At 47.8% G+C, this 12,763-nt stretch overlaps 1 protein-coding gene across 6 annotated transcripts in view; it reads left to right on the top strand.

The window, feature by feature from the left end:
• Plxna4 (plexin A4) overlaps positions 1 to 12,763 on the top strand; it is a 465,281-nt gene that overhangs the window by 407,307 nt on the left and 45,211 nt on the right. For all 6 annotated transcript variants that reach the window (XR_008214655.1, XR_008214654.1, XR_008214653.1 and 3 more), the window contains exons 17-21: positions 318 to 411; positions 806 to 1,045; positions 1,553 to 1,699; positions 2,289 to 2,523; positions 6,401 to 6,543. Coding sequence is in view for 2 of the 6 variants with exons in the window: in XM_052722108.1 (XP_052578068.1) it covers positions 318 to 411; positions 806 to 1,045; positions 1,553 to 1,699; positions 2,289 to 2,523; positions 6,401 to 6,543 (859 nt within the window). In the remaining 4 variants the exon portion in view is untranslated. The remainder of the gene's footprint in view (positions 1 to 317; positions 412 to 805; positions 1,046 to 1,552; positions 1,700 to 2,288; positions 2,524 to 6,400; positions 6,544 to 12,763) is intronic.

The following is a 12,763-nucleotide window of genomic DNA, read 5'->3' as shown; positions in this document are numbered from 1 at the left end:
AGGGGAGGAGAATCCAGGACTGAAACAGCTAGCTCCAGTCTGGAAGCCTCAGAGAACTAAGGGGCCGTGCTGTCACCTGGGCCTCCATGAGAGGCCCAGCAAGGGACACTATGGATATCTGCTCACCACTGCCCTCCCTCTGGGCTTCTGAGATACTCCTTCTTGTTATTACAGTTGGCTTTTCCTCCTTGTCTCCAAGGACACAACTGTGCTTCCTCATCCTTATTGTCGTGGCTCACCCTGATAACCATTGTTGTCATGGCCATTACATCTCCTGTGGCTGTGGTTCACACACTCCTTTCTTTCTTTTTGGGCAGTGGGAACACACCTATCGCTGTCTGGGGAACTCACCTGGACCTCATACAGAACCCCCAGATCCGTGCCAAGCATGGAGGGAAAGAACACATCAATGTGAGTCCATTGGCAGGTCCTTGCCTACATACAATGACTCATGGCATGGGATACCTCCAAGTCCTGGGATGGTAGGATAGGGGAGTTGATATGACCATATTTTCAGCTTTGGGGGCTATAGGCCTAAGAGACCAATTACCTCCACAGTCCACGGGGTTCCATTATCACCCTACCATTCTTACCCAGTTTAGAAAATACCTAGTCATTGCCACATTCACACTGGGCAAATCCAGAAACAGGAGACAGCTGCAGGGTGGGATCTGTGAGTAGCCAAGAGTGTGACTTGGTGCCCTCCTCCATCATCCTCCCATATGAACCCCATGTAGCACCGATGGCACACCGGAAGTCCTGGTGTGGAGATATTTCTCATTGTCCCCTTGTCTGACTCCTGTAGATCTGTGAGGTCCTGAATGCTACTGAGATGACCTGCCAGGCTCCAGCCCTTGCCCTGGGTCCTGACCACCAATCAGATCTTACTGAAAGGCCTGAAGAATTTGGTTTCATCCTGGACAATGTCCAGTCTCTGTTAATTCTCAACAAGACCAACTTCACCTACTATCCTAACCCTGTGTTTGAGGCTTTCAGTCCCTCGGGAATCCTGGAGCTCAAGCCTGGCACCCCCATCATCCTAAAGGTATTCCAGATAAGCTTTTTATAACACTTTAATTGTCAATTATTGAATTCTTACTGGGAGGAAGAAAAGATACTAGGATGTCTAATGTATTAATCTGTTTTCTGTTACTGTCACAAAATGCTTGATGCTAGGTACTTATAAAGAAAAAAGTTAACTTGCCTCATTGTTCTGGAAAATGAAAGACCAGTAGTAGTCCTGGTTTTCATGAGGACCTTATAGCAGGAGCACATATGACAAGAGAACCAGAGAGGACCTTTAAGACGTGGGGAAGTCATGATCTTCCATCAAGCTTCACATCTTAAAGGTCCCATTCTCTCTTACAGTACTAGGGACCGAACTCCTGACACCACATCTAACACATGTACCAATACCTTTGGACTTCTTGCTGATTGTGGCCTCTTCCCCAGTTCATCCATAAGATGGGACATTGAGTCAGAGGCCACGGCAGCCACTAGCAGCTGTGGTCCTGACTCGGGCTTGGGAATGGGGGCTTTCCTGTCTGCTCAGGGCAAGAACCTGATCCCACCTGTGGCTGGAGGCAATGTGAAGCTGAACTACACCGTGCTGGTTGGAGAGAAGCCATGCACCGTGACAGTGTCAGATGTGCAGCTACTCTGCGAGTCTCCCAACCTCATCGGCAGGCACAAAGTGATGGTGAGGCTACTGGGATCTCACTGTGTGTGGACCAGGCATGAGGGGTGCTGGGGGAGAGTGGCTCAGCTACAGCTAGGCTTCTAGAGACTTCTCTCCACTGTGAGCTTTCCTCCCAGCTCACCCCAGACCGGTTTCTGTCTTCCCATCCCACTAGTCAGCCTCTTGTGTATTGTCCTCTGTCCTGGTGGGTACAGCAAGGGCAGAACATTAAATGGCGTGATAATCAGTTGTCTGTTAGGACCAAGAGGGCCTTTAAGACGAAGATCATCGCTGATGTAGGGTGGTCCTTGATGCTATTTCTATGTCTTAGTTTCCATCTCGGATGGCAGGGTGAGTCTTAGATGTTGGTGCTAGGTCACTGTGTTTACAGTACAGTTGTGAGCTGTTTCCATATGATGACTGTGTCCTCCCGCATGAGAGGATGGGTGCATTTTCTGGTTGAAGGGTGGTCTCTGCTGTCCATACTCTCTCTTCTATTTTTCTGCTGTGTGTGTGGGGGTGCCTCTCATTGGTAATCACGTTCTCCTTCTGACTTAGAACTCTTCCCCAGTCTGCTCTGCTACCCTCCCTCTCTTCTCTATGTCCACAGGCACGGGTGGGTGGCATGGAGTATTCCCCTGGCATGGTGTACATTGCCCCGGACAGCCCACTCAGTCTGCCTGCCATCGTCAGCATCGCGGTGGCTGGTGGTCTCCTCATCATCTTCATTGTGGCAGTGCTCATCGCCTACAAACGCAAGTCTCGGGAAAGTGACCTCACTCTGAAGCGTCTCCAGATGCAGATGGACAACCTCGAGTCCCGTGTGGCCCTGGAGTGCAAGGAAGGTACTGAGTGTTCAGGTGCTGGTGCCTGGTGTGAAGTCTGTGTGTGTACACATGTGTGCTTATCATATACAAACATGCAGGCTGGGTAGCAGTGGGTAGTGTTAGAGGTTGTGTATGCATGTAAACACATGTAAGTCAATGTATATATGTCTCTACACATATATGCCTCTTTACAATGCCAACCAGACCGGGCAGCACCTGTCAGTGCTGAAGGTTATGTGTGTGTGTGTGTGTGTGTGTGTGTGTGTGTGTGTGTGTGTGTGTATTTATATTTGTGTTTGTAAGTGCATTAACCAATGGGTGGGGCTGCAGTGGGTGGTAGTTGTGTATGCAAATGTACACGTGTGTGTTTGTGTCTTTCATGTACAGGCCAGCAAGCTAGACTACAGCAGGCAGTGCTGGAGATTGTGTGTATACATGTATGCACTTGTGTGAGTGTGTGTGTGTGGGGGGGGTGCTGTATGTGTGTGTGCCTCCTATTTACAGGCCAGCAAGCTGGGATGCAATGGGTGGCCTCACAGACTGGGCATTCTACCTGCAGAACCTTTCTGCCAGTTTCAGAGCTTAGCTGGGGTCCCAGACCAAAGCCCTGTCTAGCAATCCACCTCTGGTTTTCTCTCTACTCGTTCCAGACATGTTCCTGAGATCCTTTATATACCAAGAACAGTGTCCAGATTCAGAACTCTGGTGGGGGGTGGGGTGGCCACAGTCTCCTCCAGGGAGGACCTGGGGGTATCTCCCCATGAAACATGCAAGCAATCCTCAGTTCTCTTCTATCAGCAGAAAGGGAATTCTGTAGGGTTGATCTGTGATTTCAAAGGAACTGCATTTCACAGCTTGTATTTGAAAAATGTACATGAGCCACCATGAAGGGAGATCAGCAGTGTCAAACCCAAGAAGGCAGCTTAGCTGGCAGACTCACATAACCCTGGGACATCCTTCTGTAAGCCCACCCTGGGAGGAAGGAGCTGAGCTATTTCTCAGTGGGTAATATGCACCCAGTGTTAATCCAGCCCTGTACCTGGGCTCCAGCATCATGCAGGTTCCCGCTGGGGAAGCTCCGCCTCTTTCATGGGGACAAGGATCCATCCCATCTCCACATCCTTCAGCTGTCTTCCTGGCATCTGCCTTGTGGGACTGTTAATTACTGCCTTTTATTATATTTACACTGCTTAATTTTTTTTCTCTGCAATGTACTCTTCCCTCTAATTAGGTGTAGTGATTAGAATCTCTTTTATGTGTGGCAGGCGTGAGGCTTTGAATGTTGGAGGTTTAAAGGAAACTGCAGACCCATCAAACCTGACTCCCTCCTTTTCCTCCTGGCCAGCGGAGCAGTCCAATCAGGAGGAGGTGGTGGCAGTGGCAGGGGGAGGAGGGGGATGCCAGGCTCCTCTAGGAGCTCCCTGAGGAAGAAAGGCTCAGCAGGCAGAAACCCATGGAGTCCCATGGGGACCATGGCTTCTGGCTAGGGACACTTATGCTGCTGGGATGGAAGCAGACATCTTATAGCAAAGGACATGCAGGGTTGACCATGGAGGCACTTTCCAGGATGCCAAGGCAACTTCTGCGTGTTTATGAGGCAGCTCAAGCCCAGGGCAAGGTTTGTGTGGAGATTTCATTGTCAGCCAGGAAGTTACCCACGCCTACACTAGAAAACATCAGCCCAGACCTGAGCTTTGGATATATTGGCACATACATGTGCAAACACAGATTCCCACTCTGCATCCTCACTGACATGCTTGCATGCTCTTATACAAGTTAAAACAGGCGCACACTCACACCTGTGCACCCCACTCCTGCTCATGCATACCTCTCCAATTACACAGATACAGGTATGTGTCCTTTACTCCGGATATGCACAAGTGTGTTGATCAGTTTACAGTACTGTGATCGAATAACCCAACAGAACCAACTTTAAGGAGGAAGGGTTTCTTCTCTCATGTTTTCAGAGGGTTCAACCATCATGGAGTAGGGGGAGCATGGTGAAGTGCTCAACTGACAGCTGTCAGGAAGCAAAGAAGAGCAGAAACAGAAAGGGGCCATGGCGAGATACAGTCCCAAGGACAGCTCCTCACTAGTGTCCAGTGATCCCAAGCCCCACCTTCCATAAATTGAAGCTTTCCCAACAGCACCATCATATTACGAATCCATCAAAGGATGAGTCAATCCATTGAAAATTACTATCTAGTTGTTTCTGAAAAGGCCCTTACAGACACACCCAGAGATAAATTACACTAATCTCCTAGGCACGTCTCAATCCACTCAAGCTAGCAGTGAAGATCAACCATCAATACATGTTTGTTAGGCTTTGGTGACAGTGCATGTCACAGAGGCCTCCTGGCTTCCTTTATGTACGCACAGTGGCTCACATGCACCCGAGTGTGTTCAGAAGCATTAGGGCCTCTGCCTCTGGTGTCACTGCATGACAAGAACTCCAGCCTCCATGTAACAGAACAGGGGAGCAGGGCCGCTAGGAAGGGAGCACCAGAAGAGGTTGCAGGTCTGCTAGTGTACAACTTAGCTCCCTAGTCTTACCAGCGAGCCCCGGGGCTCTCCTGGCATCAAGACTCATGGAAACCTACAGACCCCACATCAGTTCTCCCACAGTCACCAGAAAGGACAATGCAGGACCCTGTGTGCAGTTCAGGGTACTGTGTCATGTTTACATGTCATCGTATCCCATTGGGCACTAGGTTTGCTCTTTGATGTCCCTAGAGCCCTTTGAGCTTGTGAATCCCGTCTGAACCCCCCAACTTCTCTTTTTTTTCTAGTCTTAAGTTTATATAAATGAAAATAAACATTGGTCAGGCAACAACCATGACTTGTTCTTTGTCAGTGTGTGTCAATACAATCTGTTCATGTGTGTGCATGTATGTGCATGCATGCAGATATGGGGAGGGCATGCACCAAGGAGAATGCCACAGCTTAGCAGGACTAGCAGCTGCAGCTCTGAGGCGGCAGAGGATGGCCTCAGGGGGCATTGTGCCAGGATGGAGTATGACAGCTTTGGCTCTGGGCTCTGTCACATGCCAGATTTTCCTAGGGGCCAGCTGGGGCCTTGCGACTGTATCCATCTGGAGGTCTGAGCTGCTCTCACAGACAACAGTGCCTCCATGCAATTATAACCCACCACCAGATAGCACTGCATTGAGGCAAGAAGCGCAAAGGTGCCCCCCTTCATGTCTGTGCAGAAGAAATTGGTTAGAGTAGCAGGCCCTCTGCCTGAGGCTTGTTTGAGTTGTGAGAACTACGTGATCCAGAATTGGATGCTCAAACGCTTTTTTAATTGGAAAAAATTGTTCTTGACTTTGCTAAGAAAACCCAGTTCAAAGTGCATCTCTAGGCATAGGCTCATCTCTCTGTTCTGTCCCTCTGCCCTCCTGCCCTTTTACAGTTCCCTTCCCAACATGCTTTACAAACCAGAGCCCTTTCTCTTTTGACCCCAATGGCATTACAGGTCCGAGGGTAGCCTTCCCATTCCTCTGCTGTTTGAAAGACATGAGGCCCCAGATCAGCTTTCTCCCATGCTAATGCCATCTAGGTCCATCATTCTTTCATGCACAGGTCCACAGATCACACTTCCAGGGACCTGGGTGAGGGTTCTCAACATTCTCAGAGAGGTAACGCTTAGGCTGGGCCCCAGCCAGCATCTCACAGGCTTCTGTCCACCTTGTATTTTAAACCATGCTGGTGAGCACCAGGAGTCTCCTGTCTGGCCTGAATGATAGCATTAAAGGTGTGTGCCACCATGCCCAGGGATTTTTTTTTTTTAAACCAGAGTTGTAGGGCTCAAACTCAGGTCTTCATATTTACAAGGCAAGCACATTACCTAGTAAGCTGTCATCCCAGACCACTCACAGACTTCCCTTTGTGCTAGCTTTTGCAGAGCTGCAGACAGATATCCATGAGCTTACCAGTGACCTGGATGGAGCTGGGATACCCTTCCTGGACTACAGGACCTACACCATGCGGGTGCTCTTCCCAGGGATTGAAGACCATCCTGTGCTACGGGACCTTGAGGTAAGAATCAGTACCCATCCCTATGCTGATGTTATAGCAGGAAGCCCAGCATCCTGATTCAGAAGTGAGAAAGCTGAGGCCAGGGAGACAGCACATCTTGCCTGTGGTCCCCAGCTTGTAAACACCAGCCAGTTCCCTGGTAGAGATGGGGCCAAAACAGGGAGCCTCAGAGCACAGGTTTTAGTAGGGCTTTGGGATCTTACAGGATTGAATGGGTAGAGAGAACCCTCTTCCAAGAAGAACTATACATGTATATCTTAGATACTTTTCTATTGAGTGATAAGACACCATGACCAAGATGACTAATAGAAGAAAGGGTTTATTGGGACTTATTCAGAAGGTGAGTCCATGACCATCATGGTGAGAAGCATGGCAGCAAGCAGGCAGGCAAGGTGCTAAAGCGTTAGCTGAGAGCTTACATCTTAAGGCAACAACCATGAAACAGAGAGATTTAACTGGGATCTGGCACAGGCTTTTGAAACCACTAAGCCCACCCACACTGTCATACCTCTTAATTCTTTCTGAACAGTGTCACCAACTGGGGACCACACATTTAAATATATGAGCCTATGTGAGCCATTCTCATTCAAACCAATCCAGTGTATACACAACCAAAAATTATGCCAGATAAACAGGGTCAGTTCACAGACTTAGGTTTTTAGTAAACCACAGTATAAAGGATTTTGCTAATTAATTGGTGCTCAATAAATGTATAAGGGATTTTACCATGTGATGCTTCCTTGGGAAAGACAAGTGATATATAAGGTAGAAGTGGAGATGATAAAAACCCCACTGTTGTACTGCTATCAGGGACCCCCAACCTCCCATTTACTGTCTAGCACACCAGCTCACTTATGCATATATTCATATTACACTCTCTTCCAAAAGGACTTTAGAATGGCTTACCAAGATAAACACCAGAGAAAAGTGAAAAATGATGAATGAGGAAAATGGAGAAAAATAAGAATCCTGAGGGATGATCATTAGAAGTTGTGAGACATTAAAATTCCTACTCACACTTAAGTACTTTTTATGCATTCAGTCATCTACCATCCCAGGATGAGGTGAACTCATTTTACAAGTGAGCAAAGAAAGAGGGCAGAGAAGCCCAGTGATTGGCTAGTACACACAGCTGCTGGGGACAGAGTCAGAAGTAGAATAATCAAGGCCGCTAGACTTCATGTTTTCTTCTGGCTGCAAGCCTATAACCAGAACTCTCTCTGGGTGCCCTTCAGCTCTGCTTGCCTATCAGGAGGAAGCAGAATACACAAATGAAGCAACAATGGAAAATACGATGCAACTCAGAATTGTCCACACATTGAAAACAGACGCTTTGCTCAGTGTTGTAGATGCTGATGTTGGAGGGAGTGTCCATTTGGGGTCTCGTTGGTTGCAGCAGGCTGTGTACCATGGCAGCACTTACCGCTCATCCACAGCAATGCTCATAGTACCTGTATTTCTCCATACTTGCTTATTGGATGATGCAGACATGTATGCATGCGTGTATGTGTGTGTGTGTGTGTGTGTGTGTGTGTGTGTGTGTGTATACGTACACATGCATGTGTGTTTATGTGTGTAATTTTGTAATGAGAAAATGAGTATTATGAATATTTCTGTCTTAGAGATGCTGTCCTTGCCACTCTGACTGATAGACACTACTAAACACTTTCAGAGACTACAGGCAATGGCTCCACATTTTCCCTGGCCATGAACCTCTAGTCTCTCTCAATATGTGTGTAACTGTTTGTATGTATGACTGTGTGTGTGTGTGTGTTTGTGCTTATACATGTGTCATATATTTATGTACAAAGATACTAGGTATCTCAGGACACTCATTCTGTCCATCGCCTTGTTTGGACTCATCATCGTTGCCCCTCCCCATTCCTACTCTTTCCCTTGTCTTTCATGTTTCCTCAGCCTCACTTAAATTTGCCCCCGGACACCAGACTTCTCAGGACATAAAAGAGCTTGAGAGTTCCTAGTTCAGAGAAGTTGGGGTGGCTGGCAGACAGGTCACCTGTCCATGTGCCCGAGTGTGCTGTGGATGTGTAGACTATGTGCCTCACTGTTATGATCTGACTTCCCACAAGGTAGGGACCCTGGCATAGAGTATCAGTGCAGGAAACATCTGAGTGAAAGAATGTCTGTCTGTACTAGAGAAGACAGTAGGCCTAGCAAGAAGAGTGATATCCTGTCTGTGGGCCTCAGAGGGCATAACCTAAGAATTCAACCAGGATGTGTATAGAGAGTTATTTTCCTCATTTTGCTAGTTTAAAATCCCAAGTCTACATGAGGATGCAACTTTTAAATGGGATTTTCTAATCCCATGTCAAAATTGGGCCCAGAAATCAAACTATACCATGCGCCTACCTTAGCCTAGGGTTGTAGACCTTATGTGGTCTATTGGACTATTATTTGTTGGTTTCCAACTTATTCTTACTATGGAAAGTTCCTCCTTTTTTTATAATTCAAAAACTTTATTGACCTATAACCTGATTAGATATGCCAGATGAGAATAAATATTGTACAGAAAGTTGTACAGAATTTTTTACATAGAAAACTTTACATCTGTACCATATACATTTTATCCATCTGAAAAAATTTTCTACATCCACTGTTAATACGGAATGCTTGACAAGCTTCTCATTTTAACCATCAGAGCACAATTCACAGTATGAATACATTTCCAGTAAATCTAACCTCCCCAAACCATGCCAGATTTGTTATTTTAATATATTCAACATTAAATTCTGTACATAGAAGAAAATCTACATCAATGGGTGTGGAGATACCCCGTTTGTGAAAGCAGGGTTTCCCTAACCTTTCATCTTCATGGGACACATGACCACAGCAGAAAGTGTGAAGGGAGCATGTCCTCTTGCTTTGGTAGGTCACTAGGCCACATGGGGCAAGTGGGGGCATTTGAAGAAGAGACTTTCCTGGCCCTAGTCATATAGCAGTACTTTAAAAACACAAAGAGCTGCCAGCCACATACTACTGGTTTTGACCCATCACTGGCTCCCAAATTCTAACCTATTGGGTTACAATTAAAATTTACAATCCAGTTTTATAGGCACAGAATTCAACTAAAGTGGAGAACCATCTGGGTAATAAAGAATATTTGGTTTCAGAGTGACTTTGGCCAGGGATGGGGAGGGGGTGGCAAAGTATGAAAATGGTGGTCAGGATACCCTTTTCCAAGATACTTCACTTCCATCTCCACTCTCTATCAAACGGAAAGAAAGTGTCCGCCACCAGCACCAGGACAGAGAGCGATGTATGTTAGATATCTAGGAACTCCTGGCACACAGAGACCAGAACGCAGCAGCCCAGGATGTGCCGAGGCAGGTAGTAAAACAGCTGCTGATCCTGTGCACATGCTGCATGCCAAGTACTTCATGTGCATCATCTTATTTAGTGTTCATAAAACATTATGACGTAGACCCTCATAGTCTCATTTTATAGATGAGGCAGTAGACTCTGGAGGGGTTGGAGCTCTCTTCCACACACAGTTCCTATGTTCTCTGATTCCAGAGCCTAGGCTGCTGACCATGGTACCTTTCCTGCAGGAAGTTGAACAAAAGTGTCCTGCCCTGGGCCCCAGGTTCTTGCTGGCCACAGGCATGTGAATTTTTTAAGGTGCAAGAGAAACCCACACAGTAGGTTCAGAGTGGGTCTTCATGGAGTAGGGTGCCATGGCGCTGTCACAGTGTCCTCCCTATATGCTGCACTGCCAAACCTGCTCATGGCCATCACTCCCTTTGACAGACAGTCTGAGCAGCTGGGAGGGTGTGTCTGGGAAGGCTGCAGGGAGAAGCCTGTGTTAGCTTTCAGACAGCCCCTGAGTCCAGGAGAAGGGCAGACATGGTGGTAAGCAGGGAGTTTGGGTTTGAAAATCTAGCACTACCCTTTAGAAGTAGGGTGGCCTGGGGACAAGTGTGGTAATTTCTCTGAGAAACTGTCCTATGTAATATCATTAAGAATACACATAATGTGCGTTGCATTGCACACAGTGCCCAGTAAATAATATTATCTGTTATAGTTGGTTCAAGTAGCAGAGGAGTCATTCTGAGGGACGGTGAAAAGGGAGGAAGTAAAGCATGATCATGTGTGTGAGGGGGCAGTCACAGGTTTGGGAAAAAGTCAGGAGGAAGCAGACAGGTGGTAGATGAATATCTGACCTCTGGCAGAGTGAGGCTACCATGTCTCCATTGCCAGTACTGCATCAGTCCGCCATGGATTGGGGAACCAAAGGAACAGGCGTAAGGTAAGCCAAGGCTGGGCCCTCTTGTGACAATGAGGGACTCAGGGGGTGGGGCTATGATGAGGGACAGATGAGCTGCCAGGGTGTCCTGGCTGGTACCCACTGTACCCTCTTGGCTCTGTCATTCTCCGGCCTTCCAAGCACTAGCACTGCAGCCAGAGGAAAGACAGAGGACTTGCTTTGGGAGCAGACCAGCTTCCTCTGAGACTCCAGAATCCCCAGAATGCTCTGCTACCAGGAGAGCTCGCTTAAGACCTCTTCAATACAGAGTAGATGGAGGCCCAGTGTGCCCTCTGCAGAGGAGGTGGGGTCTTGGAACTGGCCTCTAGCTGACACCATCATGCTGCCTGTGCCTGAATCCAGAACACAAAGGCTTCTGAGTCATGGGGACAATGACTGTTTCTGCCATCTTCTGTGACCTGGAGCCAACAGGCCATCTCTGTCTGCCTCCGTCAGCCCTTGCCAGTTGAAACTTGGGAGCACAGCAGGGTAAAATCCCTGCCCTTTGTGACTCAGCTGTGTGTGGTACTCAGTACAACAGGGTTCTCATGAGCTGTCTGAACCCAAGCAATGGCTCCTGGGTAGGGTAGGACATAGTACTGACTGCCTGGGTCATGGCCTAGCTTGGAGGCTTCTGTCTTGGAAGCCTGAGGAAGATGTCCTCATGCTGTCCAGTGGTCCTAACAGAACCCGCACCCTAGAGTGTTGTGTGGTATCCAAACCAGTCCAAACAGGATTTGGTATAGAATGAGCTGTTGAAAGAACTAATATGCTTTTCTGGTGAAGACATTGACAACTAGTGAGTGACAGTGACAGAATTTAACTTAAGCTTGACCAGCTCTGAAGCTGTGTTCTGTACTTTGCCATACAGGACAGTCCTTCTCAAAGACCTGAGGGGTTAGGACATAGCCCTTAAGCTGCTCCCTTGGCATCTCTGCCTCACCTCCTGCCTCACCATACCCTAGGACCTCCATGCACTCAAGGAGACAAGAGCTGCTCAGTGTTCCAAGAAGGATCCCTATGAGGACCAAGCCTGTGGCTGCATTCCTAGGAGTTCATTAGTTTTCTCAGAAGCAAACATGCAGAACAGCACACATACATCACTGCACAGCACAGGGATTGACAGGTCCCCAAGAAAGCCCTCCTGTCCCACCCATCAAGCCACTGTTCAGGTCAAGAGGCAGAGCAGTACCAGGTCTCTAGGCATCTGTGTGCCCCTCCCTACTGCCCAAGAAAACCACTTTCTGATTACCATTGAGTTATTGCTCCTGTGTTTAAATGATGCTGTGTGAAGAGTGAGCCCACTCAAGTGTCTGTCCTTTTCATTCAGTGTGTTCACAGCATTTGTCACTTTGCCATGGCTAGTAATAGGTCATTCCTTCTCAGGGCTATGGAGCATCCATCCATTCCATTGCTGCTGGGCATCTGGGAGACACCAGCCTGAGGTTCCTCTGAACAGGGCTTCTGTGCCTCTTTCAGGACATCCCAGGGACTGTCTTCCATGCTCAGCTCAGTGTGGCCAACAAGTATCTCTCAAGATGATTGTACCCTCCTGGGGATTTCCCAAACACCCTTCCCTTCAGGGAAGAAGGAAGAGTCACCTCCCTTCTCTTCCCCTGGGTAGAAAACACCAGGGTGCTCCGTAGAGGCCTGTCTCTTCCTTTTCTACAGTAGGTCAGTTGAGGTCCCTAAGAGATAAGTGAACTTGTACAGGCTTACAGAATGTGGTAGTTTGAATGTAATTGGCCCCCCATAAGCTCATAGAGAGTAGCATTATTAGGAAATATGATTTTGCTGGAGTAAGTGTGGCCTTGTTGGAGGAAGTGTGTCACTGTGCAGGTGGGCTTTGAGGTCTTCTTTGCTCAAGCTTTGCTCAGTGTGACACTCAGACCACTTCCTATTGCCTGCGGGATCAAGATGTAGCTCCTTCTCCATTCTCAGCTCCTTCTCCAGCAC

The sequence above is a fragment of the Peromyscus californicus genome, unplaced genomic scaffold (genome assembly GCF_007827085.1).
Source record: "Peromyscus californicus insignis strain IS unplaced genomic scaffold, ASM782708v3 Scaffold_6__1_contigs__length_162567912, whole genome shotgun sequence".
Classification (NCBI taxonomy): domain Eukaryota; kingdom Metazoa; phylum Chordata; class Mammalia; order Rodentia; family Cricetidae; genus Peromyscus; species Peromyscus californicus.
Note: the sequence above shows the minus strand (reverse complement) of the source record. Positions and strands in the feature narration are given on the sequence as shown.